Source organism: Xiphias gladius, chromosome 23 (genome assembly GCF_016859285.1).
Source record: "Xiphias gladius isolate SHS-SW01 ecotype Sanya breed wild chromosome 23, ASM1685928v1, whole genome shotgun sequence".
Classification (NCBI taxonomy): Eukaryota; Metazoa; Chordata; class Actinopteri; order Istiophoriformes; family Xiphiidae; genus Xiphias; species Xiphias gladius.
In genome coordinates this window covers 21,194,779-21,219,487 of record NC_053422.1, presented here as the reverse complement: position 1 = coordinate 21,219,487, position 24,709 = coordinate 21,194,779, and the positions used below count along the sequence as shown (strand labels likewise).

Genomic DNA, 24,709 nt, shown 5'->3' with positions numbered 1-24,709 from the left:
ACATCAGCTGACTTGAATGTGGTTGATTTGGTTTGATTCATGTTGAGATTCGTGTTGTAGACCGAGAAAAAAATTTAAGAGGACAGAGCGGGCGAAGGCACTCTGCCACCTGTGCTGGTAGATTTGATTAGTCAATCAGGAATCACTTTGCCCAACTCAGCTTTTATAAAGCATAATTACAGCTACAGCTACCAAATAAAAAAACAAAAAACTAACAACTTTTGACTGCAGATGTTTTAAGGGACATTTTGAAAGTTTTTCTGCAAAAAAAGATAATTAGCATAAAGTTTAAGCTACATAAATATAATAACACAAGACAGCTCCTAAGAGGGAAAAACCTCCAATAAAGAAGGAGCCAGTGAGGGAAACCAGGCAATTGAGCATGCCCAGTTGGGGGGCAGGGTTAGGCAGAAAGGCCAGACTAAATTTAGCGCCACCTTTTCATTCTCTAATTACGAGATTAATACGTCCTGTCACATACGTCACAATACTACCCTATGATTTATTATCCAGTCGACCAGATGGAGAGATTGAGCCAGAGAAGGAAAGGGGGAGAGGGACGCCGTCTGAAAGCAGCTTATCAGCATGCATGTGTGATTGGGCCGGGCCTTGACTGTGCCATGAGCGGCCAGTGATTGTCTGTGTTTATAAAGTCGGCTGTATGAGTAAAGCCAAGATTTACTGACGGAAAACAATGTTGAAGTGGAATTGGATCCTGCCTGTTTCCTTAACAGGCTGATATTTAAATGAGAGGGAAACACAGAGGCATATGGACCCACACAGACAGCATCCGTAGCATCCGTAGAGCACTGGACTATGGATTGTGGCCATAAAGTTGGTCCTGGGCTTCAGGTTTAAATCAATGTCAAAGCCTGATCTTATTTCATCTAATGCATGTTTTAATCATTCTCCCTCCTGATCAATGCAGTTTGGATGTGACCATCAGGCACTGCTGCTTGAATTTACGAGTGCTTCTATTCTCTTGCCTGTGTTTCCAGACGGACGTTTTACGAGACAGCACACAGTATGACAGTAAATCTCTTCCTTCACTTTGCCAAAATGAAATCTCCCATTGCTGCTCTCTATGCCCATATTTGTATGTCTCACTGTGCTGCTTGTGCAAACGAAACTTGTATTGGCTCTGCCAAGTCGACGTTATAGTCCCTTTATTTTAATAGTGTCTGGAAGGGGCAATAAAAGCGAAGCATCTATATTCAATACTCGACAATAAAGCTAGATGTAGGGAAACTTTGAAATCACTGAGTTGCATTTAGGAAGCTAATTTAACAGGCTTTACATACTTGTCTGGTAATTGGAATTTAGCAGTAAATGGAAAAAAAAAAACAAATGAAAAAATACCCACAAAGTTTTAGTTTAGAAACTGGTTTAACAGATGCCAGAGATCTGCCGAGGAAACTACTGCACAGTTGAATCACAATTCTGAATAAGGAAATTGTACACATTCTCACTAAAATAAGTTGCCAATCTATATCTATTGTTCTGTCATTGAGCTGAACAAATACATTATGCGGTAAAGTAGGTCTCTGGGTGTTTTGTTTTTAAAGTTTATCTTTGAAAGGCATTCTGTGCATGTTTACGCACGCCTACATGTGTGTGCATTTTAGGGCTGAGCAGTAATTCAGTATTGCTTTTTATCAGCTGTTGGTGAAGTCATATTGTGATTGTGCATGTACGTGCATGCAAATGTGTAAAAACATATACTGTAGGTGTTTTCAAAGTTCTCTATACCGGTTGTGTGAATTCTGGCTGTTTACATTACACTTATATGTGCTGCTAATTGTGTTGATACTCTCAAAGGCAGCAGGCTGCGTGACCAACTGCTATCAATCCAAAGGATCACACTCTTTAATTTGTTATCGACTCAGGTTTTGTTTTGTTTGTTATCCAGACTTTTTGACTCCTCCAGAATCAAACATTTAAAAATAGTACATGTAGTTAGGCAAACTGAAATATGGGAAGAAAGTAGGCCTAATTTGTAACTTATTTTGGAGTTCATTTGCAGTCCATTATTCATGATTATCAAATGAAAATTGAATAATGAATGACCTGTGAATTTATCCATCAGTTACTCTGCAGCCAGTTGTCCTGTTGACATAAAAAAAAACCTCACATGCAGACACACTGTTACACAAACACAAACTGTACTTTCCCTGAGGTTTGGGATTGCTGTCATCATTTCTTTGGGCTTTCTATTTTGGTAGTGAATTCTGCAATAGGGCATGCACAAACATTCATCCTCATGTACGGTCCTGTCCTGAAGGGGAACCCTAGACCCTTATACTGACACCTGTCAGTCACGTTGGCAAGCTGTACTGACGGGAGCATAACAAGGGATGGTGAGAGGCGCTGAATGAGCAAAGAAAAGACAGAAGAAGAAGCTTGGAAGATGAAGAAGAAAGGTGGGAGAGGAGGGAGATGAAGAGGTGGAGGAGAAGCAAGTGGAGGTGAGACTTCTGAAGCTTGTTAGAGACGCAGCGAGATGAGAGTGGTGCAGTGAGCTGTTTGGTGCTTTAGCACGTCACTGTCTTTTTGATTTGTTAGTATGTGTTTATGATGTTGTTTCTCTGTCTGCCTCTGTCAATCTCTATTATTAGAGCCTCAGATCCTCCTCCTGCTGTTGTGACACTCCTGTTGCTGCTGTTTCACACTTCCACACACTGGTGCAAGGTTTAAGCTCTTTCACACTCTCGCACCCGTAGATAGACAAAATAGCATATAGAGAGACAATGACAGACTCAGCAACATACACAAAAACACACATGTAAATTCAGCACCCACACTGCTTGGGGCAAACATGCTGGTTATGTCTGCTGGGAGAGAAATCTTCTCTCTGGGTGCTTTGAGGTGTGACGTGCCTTTAATATCAGATGCTCGGTTTGGAAGAAGATGCAGGCGTGAGAGGTTAGACTCCCATCATTCGGAGCAACTAAGTAACTAATGAATTGACTAGATCAGACAAACGCACGCACCTGGTCCTTTTATCAGGCTGCCGTGCTGCTTCTGATCTCTTTATGCCGGCAGAGACGGCAATGCTGAGGCCTGATCTAAAGTCTGATCTCTGGTCTGTGAAAACATGAGACAAGACTAAAAGTGTGAGATAGGGGTTCCCCTGAATGTTTCTGTAGGAGGTAAACTTTTGAAGTCATTTAATTATATTGGCTCTGATTTGACACATCTTCAGCATAATCATCAATATGAATTTCTCCAACAGACAAGTGAATGTTTGGGCCCTATAGGACCACAAAAATATGCATCATTAACACTTCCTGACAAAGTTTCTGTTGGGAAACCAGGAAAAAAAAAAAACTTCTGATCTCCTCAACAATCGACGCTCAGTGACATCATACTGCAGGCAAATGATTATCACAACATAGAGTTGGATTAAGAAGCTAATTTTACAAGGTCTGGAAACAGAGCACTCAATGGTGTTCTCCTGGCCCTGAGACAGAGAGAGTGAGAGCGGCGTCTGTGGCTGATATCTGCAGCTGCAAGATTAGCTTGGTAATTAACCACAAAGCAATTATCGGGTGGTGGGATGAGAGGCACATCTCAGGGAAGGTGTTTCTTGACGTGTTTAATAGGTGTTGAGTAGTTTGATCAGTCGACAGAAGTTGTCTCTGATTCTGAGGCCCGCAGAACAACAGAAGCTGATCCACAGCTGATACGTGCGGCTGTCGAGAATTCAATTAATTAGATTGTTGCTTTTCCTTCCATCCACTTTTCATTAACCTCCATTGACACCTCGGCGAGAAGCTCGAATTCAGGTTTACGACTGCATCAGTATTAACAAGGAAATGGGAAGTTGGCAATAAACAAAGTTGCTAGAGGAATGAGATTCCCTCTGGGAACATTTCACACTTGCTGGGAGACTCAAAGAAAGGATGCACTTGAAAAGTAAGGATTACCTTCTCTGTGACTGCGTCTTCGTGTTGGATCACAAAAGTTAAAATGCTCCAGTGCTTCAGTGCTGCCATCTCCAAAAAATCCAAAAGATTTTTTTTTTTGAAGACAGACAGACCAGTGGTGAGATCTTAGCAGATAAGTGTATAAGAGGGTAGAGTTGTAGAGGGTAGAGATAAGTGTTATTGATAAAAATAAGATTGTCTTTCGGGTTGGGGGGGAGTCCAACCACTATTCTTTAGATCAGAAACAGACTCAATCAATAAATCAAACTCAACCCTAATTCATATAATGGCTGCCTGTTTGAGAGGTGGTATAAAGATTTCAACAATATCGACAGACTTGTGTAAGATAAAAGATGAAATCTCACTCATGGCTACTTTAAACATTGATTATCATACTAAAATAAGTCTGGTGCATCCTCCCCCATTTGTTCTCACTCCCTTATCAAATCTTACTCACTCTCTTACTCACTTTTTCTCAAATCAATGGGCCCGTACTTTGATACATATATCATCTTGACCACACTTTCAAGAGTCCATTGTCCTACCTGACTCATCATCAGACTTGTTGTCATTCTCCGAGTCAGTGAGAGTGAGGGCTGAGTTCTCGCGACTGGACACTCCGGAGCTGCGGCGGGACTTTACCCCTCCTCGTCCGGCCCAAAGCTGGATGGCTCGCTCTGGGGACAGCGGCCCCTCTGGGTCAGAGTCCGCATCAGAGCCGGCACTGAGGGAGTACCCCCTCTGGAGGAGGCCCAGGTCGGGACAGTAGGGAACGGCAGCAGGGTGCGGAGAGGGAGTTGGCTCACATACTCCCAGCTCGGCCAGGGAGAAGTTACCCCCTGCAAGAGAGAGAGAGGAGTTACACAGGTGGAGTGTAGAGAGTAATGTAAGTGAAAGCAGTAAACTTAAACAAACAGATATACGTGTGCAAATGCTTGCACGAGCAAATGCTCATGCAGTTCTAGCAAACAAACCCACAATCACACACGGAGAAGCAAAGTAATTATGAAACTATGGAGGTGGAGGCTAAATTTTGGGCTTTGTTGTGGCAGGCAGGAGGGTGAGAGATGACGCAGCATGAATCAGGCACAAACTACAAACTAGCTGCTGGAAGGAATATGTAGTGCCCTGCAGGCCTGTTAAGGCCGGCTTAGAAGGCCTGCCCCCCTCGCTTTAATGCTCTGCACTGGCATTCATGAGGTGTTGATGTGAGATCAAAAAGCTGTTCACTTAAGGCCTCTAAGACTGTAGTGGAGCTGCTTTGCTGCCTTCTGGGTTTGATCATCTCCCCACCTAGTTGCCATCACTTACTGGACCCCAGGCTCAATGAGTATACTGCAGTCTGCTGCAGCACTGGCCCCCGCTGCCTAACACTCTCCCCCGAGACAAACCACGCGTCCCATCCAAAATAAATATATAAAATTACCCAAATTAAAGCACATCAAAGGAGATCAATAAACAGTGCTGCAGCCCAATTAAATCCAAGCTGAGGAAAAAGCAATTAAGGAAAAAGGCATGCTCAACCAATTTATTCTCTATACTAATTAAAAGAGTATTGTGGATGCAGTCGCTCACCATCAGCATTTGGGGTAAAGGGATTGGGGAAAAACAGTTGTGATTCACTTCATTAGCAGTTTGTGAGGGAGGGGGAAGGAAGAGGCAAGTGAAAAGAGGTTGGCATTGTGGCGGCACACTGTATGAATCAATGCACTGGGAATCAAACAGCTGTGTGACTGGGTTAACTATGACTCATCAGGCGTACATCCGCAATCAGAGAGAGAGGAATTAAACAGATGAAAATCGTCTGCTGGATCTTCACGGCTCCTCTTCACATCCTCGACGAACCTTGAGCTGGGGGGGGGGGGCTGAAAGCGCTATACTTCTACTTAGACAAACAGATAGACTGGACTAGAGAACAGAGGCAAGCAAATAACTCCACATGTGGATTCAGCTACTAGGCTACAGCTTGCCAAGCATCCAACCATCTAAACCAGCTAAACCAAGCACTGCAAAATATCAGGGAATATTACCATTCATCGTCTTCTTTGCTTCATTGTCTTTTCCTCCCACTTATCATAAAGGGTGACAAAAAGAACCTTCTTTACTATATTTAACACTAGGGAATTTTACAGTCTGTTGGTAATTTACACTATAGTGCTACGTTTATAAACAGGATCTATCTAGTTGTTGAACCCATACCTGAGATGAAGTATCGTAGGAGGACGGGAGAGAACTCCAGGAGGCCTGAGAGAGTAGAGCAAACGGGTTCTTTAACATCAGTCAGCAAACCATCCTAAATTGAACTGCTTTCTAGGGAAGTGTCTACTCCACAACTACAATGAGTCTTTATGCAAATTGTCCAATCCAACTACAATGACATCTTCTAGTCCAAAAAAATGCTACGTTGAAACAACTACTTCACATGAAAGTGTGTACATGAGTGTATCCATGTGCATGTGTTTGTGCTTGCCACACATATCTAATGTTACATCCCACAGGCCACCGTTCTGTACAATTAACATCCCATAACCAGTGATTACACATGCAAAATCCAATCACTCCTTATCACCATCAGCACTAGACACAGCCTGTTGCCGTAGCAATCTACATGTCCAAAAAAAAAAGATGGATTGGTGCAAGGGGTTGAAGCAGACATGAAAATCTATCTCAGTTATTCTGCAAATAGAAAACCAATCACATGTTTGTAACATGATACTATGACAGATGTGGGGGCAAATGTGGCACTGCATTCTGAACAGATCAATGCCTTTCTCTCTCTACAATACTGCTACTGTCATTCACACACTTATAATGCACATTAATGAGTGTTTTGAGCCTTGTGCTGCTTTGGTAGCTGCCTTGGGCTACGCACATCTGTGTCAGTTCATTGTGTACATGCTGGCATGTATGTTTGTCTGACAGTTGATTTGTGCATTCAACACGAATGTGGTGTGTGAATGAATCAGACTTTGCTATAGGGTGAAAGCAGTATGAGCTAGAATGCTTTTCATTAATAAAGAGAGAAAGAAAGAGCTGAAGGAAGGGAGAGAAACAAAACAGATTTGAAAAGAAACACTTGCGATAATGTGTGTAGGTGAGAAAGAGGAGGAGAACAAGAGAACAAAGGGTTCCAGAGTTAGGTGCTCAGTTTCAACGCACATGGAAACAGAAAATGAGATGTACAAGAAGTGCCTAAACCTATGTATGCTGAACCAAATTCAAATGGAAACAAGGCTATACTAAATTAAACAGGAATAACAAGACAGAAAAAATGCACATTGTGACCTAGCAGAACTAAAAAGTGGGTTAACAATGTTTACAAGTATGTGTGTAGACATATAGACATAGAATGTGCTATAGGGGGAAAGCAATATGATTTAGAAAACTTCCATGAATACTTTTCACTAATAGAGTAACAGACAGAGGGGAAGGAAGGGGGAGAAAGGGGTTGAAATGTGTGCAAGTATGTGAGAAAAAGAAAGAGAAAAGAGGGTTACTGAGCTACCAGGCTACCTAGTCGACACAATAAAATGCAAGCTTGTTTTTCAGCATGCATGGAAGCAGGGCCTCAATCAGTACATGCTGAATCAAATTCAAATCAGAACGGGGCTATATTAACTGGGAGGGGAAATAACAAGAAAAAGCAGAACAGAAACTGAACTAACAAGTCAGTTCAAACCGTGTTTATACCAACTTTAGGACCTGTGTGAAAAAAACGCAGCCACCTGGTTCATTTGAATGAGGCCAGTCCTGTGAAACAAGTCCCCCAAATGAAATGGCAACCTACACTGTTTATCTGTGCCCTCTAGAACATAGAAGATCTGATGCCTCTAGCAGGATCACAACAAATCACTGTTGAAATGTCAGTGTCGTTAATCATGAATCAAGCAGTTTTATGATCTGACAAAATGCGATGGTTAAAGTTGTTTTAAATTTAGGTACAAAAACAACAGGGTTAGGTTTCAGGGAAAGATCATGTTTTGTGGTTCAGGAATGGTCATGGTCAATATTAAAAGAAATGGAAATGAGCAGGGGTCCCCTCGTGTTAAAATTCAATGTATAGCATTACACCCTGGACTTCGTCACCTGACTTCTTCCTTTTCTCGATCATAATTAATATGACCACAAAAGGGCTTTGCCACTTGAATGTAAACATAAGCCATTTGAGGGGAATTGCAAAAAACGACAGCTGTCACTCTTCTTGGGAGTCTCGTCTGGCGACGCTGTGGTGGCAAAAAAATGCAGGGGTGTCTGGCAAAAAAAGCTGAACCAGGCTCGACTTCTGCTGCAATGTGAGGTGCTACTTTGGCCAATCAAATATGTGCAAGTGCACATTACTGGTAGATTACTTTGTAACACGAACATTCTGTTGTTCCATTTCGTCATCAAAAGGAAAGATAAAATGATTGCTGCCACGATAACCTTATAGAACAGTAAAATTCTTCCCTATGATATTATAAGCCCCTGTGCAGTGTTTAACCCATGGAACTATTACTCCAGCTTCATTATATTTCATTGTCTCACTGGTACTTGGAGCAACACACCCTTAGCATCTATTAATGCAAAAAAACTACAGGCCACAGACTGAATCTTACATACTTACACTGATTTACAAAGACCCATCTTTTGTTGGAAACTTTGCATGTTTGTAGCTGCATTTCACTCAATATGGACTTTAGGTTCCTGCACCTGAGATACATCATCATTTGGAGTATTCCTGCACAGGATGTTATGTCTCTGAAAAATAGGTGACGCTGGGGAAAAAGAAGCATCTTGAATACAATAGTGTGAGTGGGAATGGCATTTGCAGTGATCCATTAAACCAAATGTACCTCCCTTGATAAAACTCATTATGGATATGTGTAGGAGCGAAAGTGTACTATATATGTGTGTGTGTGTGTGTGTGTGTGTGTGTGTGTGTGTGTGTGTGTTTGTATGAGTGTTTTGTGAGTAGACAGCTTTGTGGGATAGAGGGGCCTATCATTAAAAAATCATTTGTGCTTGTTAGCAGTTTGACAGGCAAAGTATAGGCAACAGGACTCTGCATTATGCTGGTTGACTTTCCCTCACCCCATCGTGTAATTCTGTAAAGGATGTAGAGCAGGCAGAACCTGTGGGCTTCAATGCCTGCAATTATGCCGCTTTTTGCAGCTCCAATAGATTACAGCCACCCTCGGACATGCCATTTTGAGCTTTGGAGCGAGTGCCAGTTCAGAGCAAGCTCTGATCTACCCTGAAGTGCTGAACTAGTGAACTGATTTGATCCTGGGTGGAGGCTGCATCAAAATCAGGAAGCAAATACAACTGTGCACAGCAGGTTCCCCAACTATCCCCTGGAATAGTTGAAATTACTCTTAATAACAGTAAAAGCTTGTTTTTCATGGCTAAGGAAATGCTAGAATTTTTTTGCTAATAGCAGCCAAAATGTGTCATTTCTTAATATTTTCCATATTCATTTGCATCCAATTCAAAATTCATCTGCATGGCACTTTCTAATCCCTGTAGAAAATGAACTTCTCTTTTGTTCTGTCTTTTCTGTGAATTATGAAGAAATAAAATGTACTTATATATTCCTTCCTAATAGTAGAGAGTTTAAATTTAGAGATGTTTTAACAGACACAGGAGGAAAAGAGACAGGAAAGACGGAAACGGTGGAAATGACGAAGTAGAGGCAATATTGCAGTTAGGCCCCAAAAATTCAGGGGTGACATATTCCTACTCCTCTGGGGTCACATGCTAACTGAAGTTGCTCTACTGTGTCTCCCGTAATTTGTCATGCTGTCTGTCCTTCAAGTCGCTCAGTGCAAGACAAAATGTTTTTAAAAAATCATTGGGCTGCTCAGTGTACCATTAAAAAATAAAGGACAGTGAAGGAGACCTGGATAATAAGAGAAGATGGGGAATATTACGTTCTTTAATTGGTTACACATGTTTCTCATTGCTGACTTCGCTATTTTAAAATTCCCTGTGCAGCTTTCGTCACGCACATGCAAAATGGCATGTGCGTGAAGAATGTCACTTTCAGGATGCTTTAAAACTACCAAAATACTTCATCTTCACTTTAACACTTGCAAAGTCTTCTCCCAGCAAGAACACCCTGCAAGTCATATGAGAAGAGCTGTATGTACTACACAGCAATGGATCAGAAATGTGGAAAAAAAGCTTTTTTCCACAAGAATACGAAAAATGAAAGTGCAATAATCCCAGTTCTGACGTGTAAAAAATGGGTATATACTCTATGAAAAGTACATATATGTGTTGGATATCTACTGAAGATAATGAATAATAATAGCACTAAACTCTTTGGAGACTACAGCACATATGGTCTTCCTCTCAGTCATCTCGTCTCCCACCACACACACACACACATACTCATTCTCACAGTCACTATTTATCCTCTATCAGACACTTGTCTATCTCTGCTCATGTTTATGTAAATCACCTCTTCCAAAGTGTTCCCCTCTTTGTATAGATAGTAATGAAATTATAAAAAGAAAATGAGTATGTAAACATAGGCAAAATGGGCTTTAGATACAGTCCAGAGACAACTGCCGAGTTTGAGTGAGAAAATTCATGAATTCATGAATTTTGAAAGACATGGTCATCAAATTCATTTTGTGTCAGAGCAGTGAATAATGATCTACAGTTTGGTTCACACAGACTGCTGCTGTGCTATGCTGTGTGAAGAGGAGAAAAATGTACTTGCTCTTAAGTTCATATGGGAAAAAAAATCAGGAGTGAAATAGAGAGTGAGTCAAGCTGATGACAAAAAACGGGATCATGGATGAGGTAGTGAAGAATGATGAAACTCCTGGTCATGGTAAAGAGTTTCTGCAGAGGGAGAGAGAGAGAGCCAAACTGAGCACTGTACTGTGTATACCTGATGTATATGCCAACATAGTGGGTCTAATGAATGCACCCGAGCAGAGAGTAGTTTGGCTTTGACTTGAAAACTTGTACAAAGGTTAAGGTTCAAGGTGAGTGTGAGAGAGTGAGAGAGGAGTTGGTGGGATTGCTGTTCAGCCCCTCTTATCACACACAGACTATTATTACTCTAACACACGTGGAGACACGCGCACAAACGCACACACAGTGCAGCAGTTGAGAATAGTAACAAACGTCTTCACAAAACAGGGTTTCCGTGGTGATGAGGGGGAAGTAGTGTATAAAAAGATGCGAATGTCGCAAAGGTGCATACGTACACGCATCCGAAGTGAGGATGCTAATGAAAAAAAATCTAAAGATGTTGATGATGTGATCGACGTCTTTGGTATGATGATTCATTTATTTTCAATGATTTAATATTCACACTTTTCAGTTATACCGGCCCAGCATCCCTAAGTGCATACTGGACGATTCTACACTTCATGATGTAGGAGCCCGGAGATCATGTCAAGTGACAATTAATATACGACCTTAAAGCTGCACTATTCAATATTTTTATATTAACAAGGGATCAAAAAGGCCACTTGTAGTGATTATCACCCAGTTCTCCTTAGCTCTATGGAGCGTTTTGGTGTCTTCCTGCTTATTTTTTTGGTTTTACCACCCTCACCTTTACTATTTTGATTCAGTATTGGCGCTCTCATTAGCATCATTTCCTGAGGCAGCAGGTAGCTTTTTGTAGCGAAAAAGCTCCAATAAACCAAGTTTGTGCTACATGCCCGGCACCAAACAAAAGACAGGAAATGTTTGTGGCTAGCCGGTGAACAAGCTTGAGGGTGGGCCTTGAAGGTGAAACATGACTACATAGGCATGCTAACATTGTTCTGCGTCTGCTGAATGTTTAAATCTGCAGCTGTCTGCTAACGTGTTTGTCATAAAAACTTAATAAGGTGTTAATATGTCAGTGTTGTGTTTACAGCTTGTTCTGCTCCCTCCAAAAATATCAATTAATGCAACTATAGTTTATTTGCTATAACCATAATATTACACTAACCTAATCCACAATACAGTTGTCATACGCAGATACTGTAAAAATGAAGTATTTTAAAAACTTTAAAAAAATTGACATTTAAAGGTTGTCACTGAATATACTTTGGGATTTTGCAGAATTCTTAATATCAATGTCCTTGATAATATACAATACCTGTAATTTATTTGGTCAAAAATTGATTGGCCCTTTTAGCTACTCTGAAAATAAAAACACTACTCAGAAAGTAAAATTTTTTTGACACCCAGATCTGCTGTCTAGCCGACCTGTAACTCATTGTTTAGAGTATTAAAGGGTTTTAGGGTATTACTATTGAAGTCTTTATTTTCTCTTTGGCTAAATATCTTATCACTGTCATCACCCTCATGGCCATCAGATAAAATGCGTCATCCCTTAAAAAGGAGATTATTCTTTGATTCTTATTTAGCAGGATTAAAAAACAAAGTGGTTTCTAGCAGATGATTCTGTCAAGATTAAAATACGTTATCTTGACATCTGGAAACTAAACATGTGCATTTTGCTCTAATAAGTAAATAAAGCATTTTCACACATTCTCTCACTTCAAACACTGGCATTCATCTTAACAGGCACATCCAGAATCAGAGTAAGGTTAGTTTGATATGTTTGAAATGAAAAGATCTATTTACACTTTGCCATTTGAAAGAATGAAACTGACATAATTGTTTGATCTCACCTAAAACGTGGATGTAAATATTACTGTTTCATTAAACGGCAGGATTTCCATTTGCTATTCACCTTTTTTATAAAACTTTTGTTGGCTCCCTATAGTGGGTGAGTGGCAGTAGCTGAGATATGTTACAACATTACCTTTCCTGCGCAACTGACTCGTCATGACAGGATGACTGAGCACACTGACAGTAAACCTCATAGAGCTTGGTGTTGATTATTAAAAAAACCCATTTCACACATACATATACACATACATATCCCATAGCATTTGGCACGTCATTAACGGCACCATTAGCGGCGCAGCGACAACCTAACAAATATGCCCAAATAGGAGTGTCATGGTCAGACACTTCCCACACCTCCCAGATGACATCCGTTCTTTTGGCTCCCACCTGAGCAACAGGGGCCCTTGCACCTCCTAATGAGGACACCAAAATAGGTGTGACAAATGTCATCCATCCCGGGTCTAGTTCTACTCCTGCCCATAGGACAGCAATCTGGGTTGGACAGGACATGACAGGACATGACACAACACCATGCACACTGGAGGAGGTCTTGTCAGCAAGAGGAGTAGCACTAAGCTATGAAACACCTCTCATCCAGTAATTGAGGCCAAAGAGACATGCCTGACCGTTGCTTATAACATTGGAATGCTCCACTTACATCCACTGAAAAATCAATATTAAAGTTAAAGGCTTTTAAAGAATGCTGAAAAGTTACTGTGACTAATGAGATTCATAATTTGCCTGGAGATCAGGACAAGGAGGTGGGATGGGGGCTATACATGTTCACTGCTGACAGGTAGAGAACATCTAAAACCAAACCTATGAATAAATGCAGACACTATGCTATTACCATTTGACTAAAATGACCATGCAGTGTATAGAGAGGGAAGATCAATAGGGAGTGTGCACTGTACAGATATATAGGCATCGATTGCAGTATTTATTTGGGAATACTGATATATTGCATACAAGAATATGCGTAATATTTTTGGTAAGTAATGAGTCAACTTTGAAACTACCGAATAACAAGTTCCTGTACGTTTTTAAATACCAAAGGAAATGAGATATGAGAGTTTTATACTAGGATTCCCTGTGAATTCTCTACTTATGCACAGTACATAAGTACAAGGGGGAAGGTATACAAATCCTCACACATGCCTCCATGTCCTTCTTTTTGTAAGTATCGCATATACACACTCCTATGACTCCCCGCCAATGGATCTGACATGGGGACAACAAAATACTTGGGCCTAAATCAACATGTAGAATGCAGTGATTTTCACTGAGATCATCTCATTTTTCTACTAACAAAAACTTGATATGGAGACGTTCTTAGCAAACATTTGCTTACTTACACATCCAGCTGTTACAGAACAACATTCAACTGTGCTTGTGTACACCTGATGGATGCAAATCCAATATTCCCCCCTTTTTTAGCTCTGTTTGGTCTCTACCAGCTATAGAGGAAAATATTTGGTTCTCTAGCTGCTGAAGTATGTGTTACTAAATTACTATGTTCATCAGCTTGTCATTGACTCTGTCTGGATGCTGTTTGGAGATGAACAGGTAGTGAGCAGTGGCTTTTTAGAGCTTTTTTGCTGAAAACAGCTGCCTGCTGCGGCCCAAAATGAAGCCATGAGAGCAGTGCGAGTGAACCAAAAGTGGGCTGGACAGCTAAACAATGAGCGGAAACTCACTAAAACGGCTGTGCAAAGCTGCATATTCATTATTATGACTGATCACATTGTTTACACAATTTCATTTGATACATTGATATTATAAAAATGTTAATTATAGTCTTTTAAAATATTTTTTAAAATGCCATGCTATGCTACATAAACATTAGAGGCTGGCAGGTTGTACAGGATACATCAGAGTTTAACCACTAATCTAACTCAATCTGCAAAGTACATTGGACTCCAGATAACCATGGTAACAGCAAATCTTCTTCATGCAAGTTGTAATTTATAAAAATGGATGAAGCCAGTAGTAAGTAGTCATGATATACAGTAAGACCACATTTTTAACCTCAGAACTCCATGATTTGGTCTCAAAGCATTCCCTACGTAAACCATAGCGGGGATGATTCAGCAGTGGGATGCAGATTTCGAGTGTTTGCCATGAATGGCAAAAGGTTTGCACAAGGCAAAACTGAAGTTTAAGTCCAGGGCTTAATTTTCTTCGGATCCTTTTGGAACAGGAACCGGGGCCTCCAAGATTTGGACCAGCACCTATTTGATTGGATTTGGTACCTCCTTTGTCACTAAAATCAAAATCTGTAAATAAATTTTGTATAATATTCTGTTCTGTCATTCTTTTATTTCCCATTGAAGTTACTCGTAAATCACTTGTTTTCCTATTTTGAATGCAGTGTGTGGAGTTTTGTGCACGTCATCTGAGCAAATGTTACTGGGATTTGAACCTCAGCAACATGGATGAAAGTGTTAAAATGTCAAAAAGGCAATCAATTTGCTGAATTTCTTCAAATCAGTAGGTCAGTCAGACCCTAGCAGCAGCACAGCAGGTAGCAAAAAGAATTGCTAGTAGCAATGATGCTGGCACAGTGGCACCTGCAAGAGGACATGACTAACAGAGGCGTTCAGACATTTTCTCTCCCCTGACCTGCCGGAACAGCACCCTCTCTGTGTTCTGGGACCTCCTGATTGACAAAGTAAGCGCTATTTAAGTCTTATATTTCCATAGACTGCTGCGGCCACCGACCAGCCTGCCACAGCTGGCACAGCCAGAAGGAAGACTGCAGTCTGTGCAAATGTAGGATTTAAACCTTGATTTCTCTGTGGGCAAACATTTAATGGGAAGACAAAAACATTGGTGAGATCATGAAAATATCTCTAAAAATGCAACATTGTGCTTGTGTAGGGAACAATATGTGACTGTATCACAGATTAATTTATTGCCTGCTAAGGTCAAAATGGTGCAGGGTATAAGCATTATGATAAACTCCAAGTTGTCTTGATATAGGAAATAATGACCGAAAAAAAGCTCTGTGTTGTGGTATCTTTTGACTTTGCCTATCTGTTATTTCTGTGTATTACTAACACATCAACTATTATCACTTACATACTGTATATGTAATTCTCCCATCTTCTCATGTCTATCATTTCTGAAAAACTTTTACCTCAATCTATAGGATCATTCGTAACTTATCCTCATCTGCATGGCAATCCTGTAGTGCAAGTTCATTTGCAACATCAGCTGGAAAGCAAACACTTTGCGTTGGTATCAATTTTGTCACTAAAGTAAGGACAGACCTAGATGTTTATAGGAAAAATGGCATTCATGCGAACACAAACATACACACACGTTTAAACTCTGTGACTGGAGAACATGTTTAATTACAGCTTAGGAAGCAAGTGGCTCGGCTGAGAAAGAAAAAAGAACACTTGATAACTGTGACATTTACAATCTGCCTCATTTATCAAAAGCTGCCAAAGCAGAGTCAAAGAGGGTCATTACATAGTAAACATAGATTAACTAAAATCTCACAAAACCCACACAACTTTGTCTGAGATATGATTTTTATTCTACGAAAACTGCCAGATGATGTTAGCATGCATTTCCTGGACTCTGTCAATTAATAGATAGATTGTTTTTAAATTGATTAAATTAATGAATTTATTAAAACACATTTTTATTTGTTTTGTTTGTTGCCCAATATTTGTGTGTGTATGTGGAATAAGAGCCAGCATTTGCGCTAAATAGCATTTCTTCAGCCTCTTTTTATTATTTCTCTCATTTGTTAGCTAGCGTTTGCATGTGTTTGTACACATGCACCAATGCAAACATCAGTGCTAATAGCTAGCACTTTCACTTACATAGTGCAGGCAGGATTTTACAAACTTAGCTGAGGTGTACTCTGAGTTGTGTGGATAATGTTATGGAGTGAGTCCCAGGGGCACATCAGGTTCTGATAGACCTGTACTTAGTGCCAGTCATTCTGTTTAGTACCAAAACAGCTAATCATTTTTCTTGCTCAGTTTATACAAACATATCCGTATAAAGGGAAAAGAGCTGATGTGAGTCTGTAAACTGGGCCCTTTTGACATGTACAGTAGCCTGAGTGTGTGTCTGCTAGTGCCAAATGCTCAACCAGATGCTATTTTCAGTTAAGCCCCTCTTTAAAGATCTCCTTGCATGTGTAGGGGCCACACATACAAACCCTCCATGAGCAGTTTCCTGTCTACAGAAGAGCGAATATGGGGATAGGGTGAGTGGGAGTGTGCTGAGGATTGGCGGACTGGAGTAGAGTCGGCCCCGGGATATTCTTCAGCGACTCCACTGCACTATAGCTGCAGCTACGGGATGCTTTTGAGTGTCAGCAGCTGGCAGAGGCGCAGAATGCCAGGGAGAAGACAAAGATAAAGAGGGATCGGAGGAAGAGGGGAGGGATTGTATTTAATCTCGCTGCCATTTATTTTTAATAGCATGCAGCTGCTTTGTTCTCTCTTTGATCATCAGCAGTCCAGGTTGACTGTAGCCCAAAGGAAATGCATGGACACAAACAGGCATGTGTGCAAACAAAGAGCATACAAACACATTCTGACACATTTTCTTTTTATTTCATTTTTGTGGATTTTTGCACTTGTTTACCATCAAATTTTCAGTGACCAATTCCCCATACACTGCAGTGCTTGTCACTGTCAACAGTACTGTTGGCCACGTGCAGACAGACATGTGCCACTTCTGTAACACATGACCGCTGCAGGCAATAAGCCTCAGCAGTAGGTATTGCATGTGGTATTTACACACTGTCCCCCTAATTCAACCCACCACTGGGCAGGAGCCCCGACCAAGCAGAAGAAGTTGCTAGTGAAGTGACAAGCACAAGAAACTTCACTGGCTTTCCACCAGTGAACACAGCCAGTTGCAACTCTTGCTGTGAGTGCCAGAGGCACCACTGCCAGGTATCAGACACAGGGTCTCTGCAGTGGTGGGGAAGAATGTTGCTCCGGTACTTCCTGTGTACCCAACATGTGTGTCTTAAGGGGGAATACCACTGATTACTCTACCAGTCTTGGTGAGTAGTTTTACTGTGATTTTGATTTTTTTTTTTTTAAATTGTCCATCATGAGTTTGACCATATTATACGATTGCAAAAATCTAAATCAGTGGACTACTCTTTTGATGGAATCAAGCCTGCAAAGTTAATTTGTATTATAAACACTTCCCTCTTGCTAAGAAGTGATTTGACGTCGTCAAAGACTTGATAAATCACATTTATATCCTTGTCATGCAGGTTCCTCTCAACCTGTCAGAGAGGATCCTGTAGACACTGTCAGAAGGCAGCCTGCTCTGTCTAGACGCTTAGTTGCTGAATCTTGCTGAAGAGGGCACATGACGAGAGTCTGCTGCTGCTTCTGCTGCTGTTCTCGAAGATACTTGGAAGTCTTCTCTCCCCAAAGAATGGAGATAATAAGAGAGGAAACAGAGGATACATCTCTAGCATATAACCTCCACCCATCCACCCAGTAGTTCATGTCCTTGCCATTTGGTCTTGAATAAAAGCAGTGGAGGTAGTCATGCCATGATGTGAATGGCAGAGTTTGGCAGTTTTGGAAAAAAACAATCCTTGGCTGCTGAAGTCATTTGTCACATCAAAGTCGATGGAGAAAAGGAAATGCAGAATGAGATAAACCATTATACAGTATGTATACCAACAGCTCTTAAAGGTTTGAATGGGCTGTTTCTGATTATATCAGAACATAGGTGCACATTTCAGTGCATCTGTGAAGATGAGATGTCAAGCTTATAGAGCTCAAATAGTGGGCATAGCCTGGTGAAATCGAACACAGACACACGGTGTGCTTGTTCTCAAAGCCACAGACAGGGCCTCAACATAACAAACATGTGATGTGACCACTAAAGCAGCAATACAGGAACAGCAAGGGTTTAAAAGATGAAAAAGTAGGCATGAAAGGTGTGACAAAAGACCAAAAGAAGATATAAAAGAAAGTAAGAAAAAAGTGAGAGATGGAAAGATAGACCATCAGAGAGAGACGCACAAAGACAGGATGAATAGGGACAGTAGATGATGCTGAGTGTTGTCCACACAGTAAGGCAGACAGATGGGTGGTGGATTCTCTGTGTGGTTTCCAGCCCTGGGGGCAAAGCAGCAGAGGAGAATGTAGAGGGGCTCATTTAGATCCCTCTTAAAGGAAAGGCCAAAGCTTCTAAAGACTGCAGTGGCCGTGATAATGCCTGCTGTCTGGAGGTGGACCTGCAGGGACGAGACACTCCTGGGATGTGCTGAATAGGAGCTGCAGAGAAGGGCTGGGAGAGAGATCAGGAGACCTACAGTATAGGTTGAAAGCTCAGAAAGACTGAAGGACAAAAGACAGCAGACAAACAAAGATGCAGTGGGAGAATAGGGAATAGTGTGCTTCTGTTCACTGATCAGAGTGGCATATTAGTGTTTACACATTTGTCATATCTTTATTGCTGTCCTGGGATGATGTGTTTAGCAATTCAGTATCCAGTTTAGCCCAAGTTAACCCACTGAAAAAATATGACAGTAAAATGAAACTAGCTAGTCCAACTTTATGTGTAAAATAAAGCAAACAAATGTGTCTGTAATATTTTTGGTTAAATGTCAATGAGGCTTCTACCTCATTGGGATCGCTGGTGTTTTCAAATATGTTGCTTTGTGGTGTTAAATAATGAACACTTGTAATGATATTTCCAGGATGCTAGTGGTTATGGTGAGGAAAGAATGTGTTATTTGACTGTGCTTATCCAAGTAGAGTAGATAATAAGTGTGTAATGGGGAAACACTGGAGTTGAAATCCAATGAAAGCGGGGGGTCTGTTGGAAAACGCAACCGAACCTGCTTTGTATAAAATCTGCAAGGAGCCATTTGGGATAGCTAGTGTTCAAACACTGGAAAAAAAACCCCTGAAATTAAAAAGAACTTATCTGAAACTTGCACATGTTTAGTTAACATCTCCAGCCTCATATAGTTACATTCTTTGAAACCATAATTTCAACAATATACTGTACAATGCAACAGTACTTTCTCACTGGTGGCCTGATAATCAGACTGTTTTGCCATTAAGTTTCATTACATTCATTCAGCCTGATGCAGCCTGTACAACTGTGTCGTTCATCTATACCATTTTCTGTTGCCTGTCTTAACTGAGGGCAACAGCTGTCAATGGGCACCCCGCAATTTTTTGACATCTGGGTGACATGTGAAAACCTTAAATCCACAGTTATCAAGTGTTCTCTCACTGTACATAACATCAGAAGTAAAATTTGTGGTGTAATCTCTGTAGTCTGTCTTTCATGCAGATGCACAGTCATCATGATACTATACTGGTCTTTATTTAGAATATATAGTACACAGACCAGACAGAGATGTTACTATATTTTTTCTGAAACTGGATGCAAGAGCAAATGCAAGCATAAACCTGGCCAACAAATCCAAAATAGTTTGGATCAGGACAAATATGTTGGCTATAGAAGGAAAATATTATCTGCATGTGGACTTGGGGTGGGCCTAAATGGAGGTCAATAACATCAGCTCCTCTCACCTTCTTTTAAAACAGCAAACTGTTTCTTGAAGGGCTGGGAGGCAGGTCCACACAAAATATTTCCTGTCTGGGAGGAACCGAGTGGCTAAACATAAATATACAGCACCCCAAAGGGACTCCAAACACACTCCAAATATGGTTTTTGAAGGAGATGATGTTACTTTTTAAGCTGAATTCACGCTTCAGGAAACACTGAAATTCCAGTGATGCTTTCATGCATAATGATGTGCACTAAATAAGTGATTTTAGAAGGCAAGGGTATCTTTGGAGTAAGCTACTAAAGAATATGAAACTCAGTAATAATTTGTGTGATTGTATGTGCCTGTCTAAGTGCACATGCTCGCTGGGTGCTCCAATCCCACCTGTGCATTCCTCACACCTTTTTGTCTCACACATGAATATAATGACGGCTGTAAGGGCAAGTCAGTATGGATCAGCACACCACAGAACTGTAAATGGGCTGTGCAACACATATCCGTTTAAGGAAAATTACAGTCTGAGAATAGCTTCGGATGACCTCAAAACTTCTCAGCAAGAAGCAGAGATGCAGTGATGGCACGCCCAACCAAAAGAACAACATCATTATAATTTAATCAATGTTAATCATATTTTCTAGTGTGGCCCCATCAGTGCATGAATTACTAATATCGCAGGTCACTTCAGATATAAAATTTCTCCTTCCAACTATTGTTGAATATTCAGTAAAACAACAAGGGCGTTATCTGGATTCAATCTCTCTTATGTCCCATCTTAGTAGGTAATGGTGAAGGACATAAAGTTTCTGTTCACTTGTACAATCTTGCCTCTAATCTACAAGCTGTTCAAAAGACAAACACATTGTTTCAGTCCCTCAGTCTTATGTTCTAGTTATAAAAATATCTGGTTGAAAGATGATGAAAATTCTGTTTATCTGCTGCTTCTCTCGCTCCATCTTTCTCACTCTAACTCCTTTTCTTTCTCCCTCCTTCCAGCACTACTCCTCCTCCCGTGGTGTCACAGTCCATATGGTGCTGCAACACTGTTGGTCTCCTGTGGCCACACTTCCCACGATGCATCTGTGGCTCTGGGCTTTCGAGGGAGCTGATAGGCTGAGAGGACCGTGGTATCGACCAGCTACTGCCTGGTGTGGGGTCAGCTCAGTGCAGCAGTGGAGTGTGTCCGAACAGCACACACCACTGACTTCCAGTCTTTCATCCATCCTGCCAATCAATCCTCTATTTTTTATCATTACCTTTCCCTTCGTTGTAAAATGAATGCTCTTCTATTGTATTCTTTTCTTAAAAAAACATTTTTTCCCGGTTCCATTACACATTTTCATCTTTAAGCTACTGTCACATTGATCCAGTTATTTTTATTTCTTGAAACCGTGCACAGTCAGACATGAAACCTTCAGAGTGGGTCTACCTTTTTAAGCTTTAATGAAAATGTTCCATTTGGAAAATATTATCAAGGCCTCTCAAACATATATATTTATTTATTTCTGAGGGGGATTTTATTGTTATTCAACTGTCTTCTGTGTTGTTGTGTTGTAGCGCACTGAGCTCTCCTCTCTTCTCCTGTCTGTGTCCATGCAGAGAAAACAGAGCTTAGCACAGATCAATCCTATTGAGTTTGACTCCTTTCACCAGCCATGGATCAATACTGCCTGTTTCATGTCCCTCTGCAATATACACATGTGCACTCACTCACCCACACACACACACACGTACACACACACACACACACACACACACACACACACACACACACACACACACACACACACACACACACACACACACACACACACACACACACACAGTTTAAAAACATGCCTATGAGAACTGTCCCACCCCTTTAGCGATGACCTATCGACCTATCTGCTAACTTGCTCACCAGGGGCTGCAGAAGTTCATTATGACAGGGTTGCCAGTGCTAAAGGTCTGCTTTGGTCTTCTGCTGCAAAGTGCAGCATTTACACCATCTGATTACATTAACAGCTCGCTACAGAGGCCTCGCAAGAAAACACACAGTGGCTAAAAGTAGTATACAGCCAGAAAACTTTTACATGTGCAACAATGTGACTGTTGAATGTGTGATACCAGATGTTGAAGTAATATTAGAATCAAATAACAGGACTGGAAGGGCTCTAAAAGTATTTGGCTATGCTTGGCTCAACCATATGTGCTGGGCACTGAGAGCTTAAACAATTGGTAACATTTTGACAGGAAATTGCTACATACTTGAATTTCTAGTTTAGCTTTTTAGCTGCAATTATGAAGATGTAACAGAACTATAAAGAATCTCATGATGTCAATGATGTCCACAAAGTTTAATGCAAATTAACTAATAATATAATAGTTTGACATTTTGGGAAATATGCTTATTTGCTTCTTTGCTGAGAGTAAGATGAGAAGATTGATATCACTTTCATGTCTGTAAGGTAAATATCAAGCTACCACCAGCAGCCAGTTAGCTTTTCATAAAGACTGGAAACAGGGAAACAGCTAACCCAGCTAAAAGAAGGTAAAAAGTTTATTTACAAAAACCTCTACAGCTCTTTAATTCTTAAAAATACTTCATTTTGCATTTGTTTAATCCATACGAAAAGTGTAGAAAAACCCTGTAAAACCACATCTTTGGTTTTGTATAGATTATAAATGACCTTTGGTAGGCAGTTTTTTTTTTTTAAGCTTTAAAAAAGGTTCCGTTCTTTGTGCTAAGCTAACCAAACTAGCTATAGCTACAAAGTTATCACAAAGACATGAGAGTGGTATCAATATTGTAATCTAACTCTCTGCAAGAAAGTGAATAAGCACATTTCCCAAAATGTTGAACTATTCCTTTCAGGTCATCAAATTGACTTGATTTTCGTATTGTCGTCAGTCCAGCACAGTATGGATCGAGCCCGCAACTACTGTGTAATGAAGTATTTGAATGGGCTATTTAGCTTCACAAACACACCTTGCCTGGAGTACTCATCCGCCTCGTGGTGAACCAGGTCAGTTACACAGCCGCCATAGTGCAGCCTCTGCTCATGGTCGAAGGCTTTGAGCGTCTCGCTGGAGCTGTAGGACTTCTGGGTCGGCACACGACACTCATCTGTGTCCAGGGAGGAGGGGTTGTACTGGGAGTCTTTGGAGCAGCGACCTCTGTTCAGGGAGCGGTGCCTACGATCCTTCAGATCCATGCTGGTGGGGAGGGTAGGGATGCAGAGAGGAGAGATGGAAGTGGAGGAGGAGGAGGTGGTGGGGTGGGGTGGGGGGGTGGAGGGGGCCTGCTAGCGGGCCTCCGTAATGTCAGTCTCCACTTCAGTCACCTGGAAAACAGGGATAGAGAGAGGGAGAGAGATGGAGAGAGTGGAAAAGAAAGTGAAAGGTTGGTATAGAATAATGTATGCACTGCTGTGATTCATTCTTTCTTTGCACTCCCCAGAGAATCTACAGGGAAAGTTAGGTAAGAGGGAACCTGGAGAATGGACATTTGAGCAGGCAAATATGCTACACATTAGAGTATTGATGCAGGATAAGTAAGGCTATTGTGAGGAAAAACAGAGCTGCCAGCGCTGTGGTCCACATAGTCAGCCATCGACTGGGCTGATGAAAAATGGTCAGCCAGCATTTAAATCTATGACATAAAAACAAAGAATGACTCAAACATAGTCCAGTCATCCTAAACTGATGTCAGCAACACATCAATACAGGCACACAAAAGGAAAACAATGACGACAAGAGGGGGCAGAGAATATAGAAAGAAAAGTGGATGGAAAGCTGAGAGAAAAGACAGATGGAATGACGGGAAAAGAGACACGGAAAATCTAGATTGGAAAAAGGTAAAGGGTGAGAAAGAAAGAAAAGCAGCCGGATGCAACAGGAAGGATGGAAGAAGAGGAGAAATGACTTGAGGGCATTGCTAGTCTCTCCCTCATTATCAGAGTGAGAATGAATCCCGCTCCCTTAGAGGCTGTGAGGGATAATCAAACACACACACACACACACACACACACACACACACACACACACACACACACACACACACACACACACACACACACACACAGAGAGACAACTTCACAAGCACACACGAATGCACATATACAGTATGGAGGCACCTGTGCTGAGATAACAGTGTTACTGGAACTTCACACAGCCTGTATTACAACTTGTAACACCGCCATGCATGCACATCAAGACATCACCTGCACTGTGCTCAAGCCTGATCTGTCCATTTCTATTGCATCACAACCAGACCACTTTTAATCTATTCAAATCTTATACTTGTGGATGCAGATTATACATGATTATGATGCTAATACAGAATGATACTAGTGCAGATGCCTTCAGCAATGCATTACATTAGCAGCTAAAGATCAAAGTACAACAATACAACAACCAGCAGTAATTGACAGGAATGCTTCCAGCAGCTGCTCGTATGGGATATTTGTGCTAATAAATAGGTCATCCACGATTCTGTTGCTTGAGGCCAAGGAGAGTCTGGTCCACCCACTGCATTACAGCGTGGCATTGCATTTTCATCAAAAAATCCTTCAGTCTGGATGGCATTCATTGATATCAGAATGGGCAGGTGCATTTCTAAAAGAACAGGCATCATTTGGGAGTGAGAAAA

General features: G+C 41.1%; 1 protein-coding gene across 2 annotated transcripts in view; it reads right to left on the bottom strand.

The window, feature by feature from the left end:
* The window catches only part of tenm2 (teneurin transmembrane protein 2), a 154,793-nt gene extending 131,520 nt beyond the window's left edge, over positions 1-23,273 (bottom strand). Inside the window, exons 1-3 of one of the 2 annotated variants that reach the window (XM_040120615.1) lie at positions 23,048-23,273; positions 6,126-6,170; positions 4,472-4,765 (exon numbers count right to left, since the gene is read on the bottom strand). In XM_040120615.1, the coding sequence (XP_039976549.1) occupies positions 4,472-4,765; positions 6,126-6,170; positions 23,048-23,273 (565 nt within the window). The remainder of the gene's footprint in view (positions 1-4,471; positions 4,766-6,125; positions 6,171-23,047) is intronic. The other variant, XM_040120614.1, reaches the window with a different exon arrangement.
* Between the last annotated feature and the right edge of the window lie 1,436 nt (positions 23,274-24,709).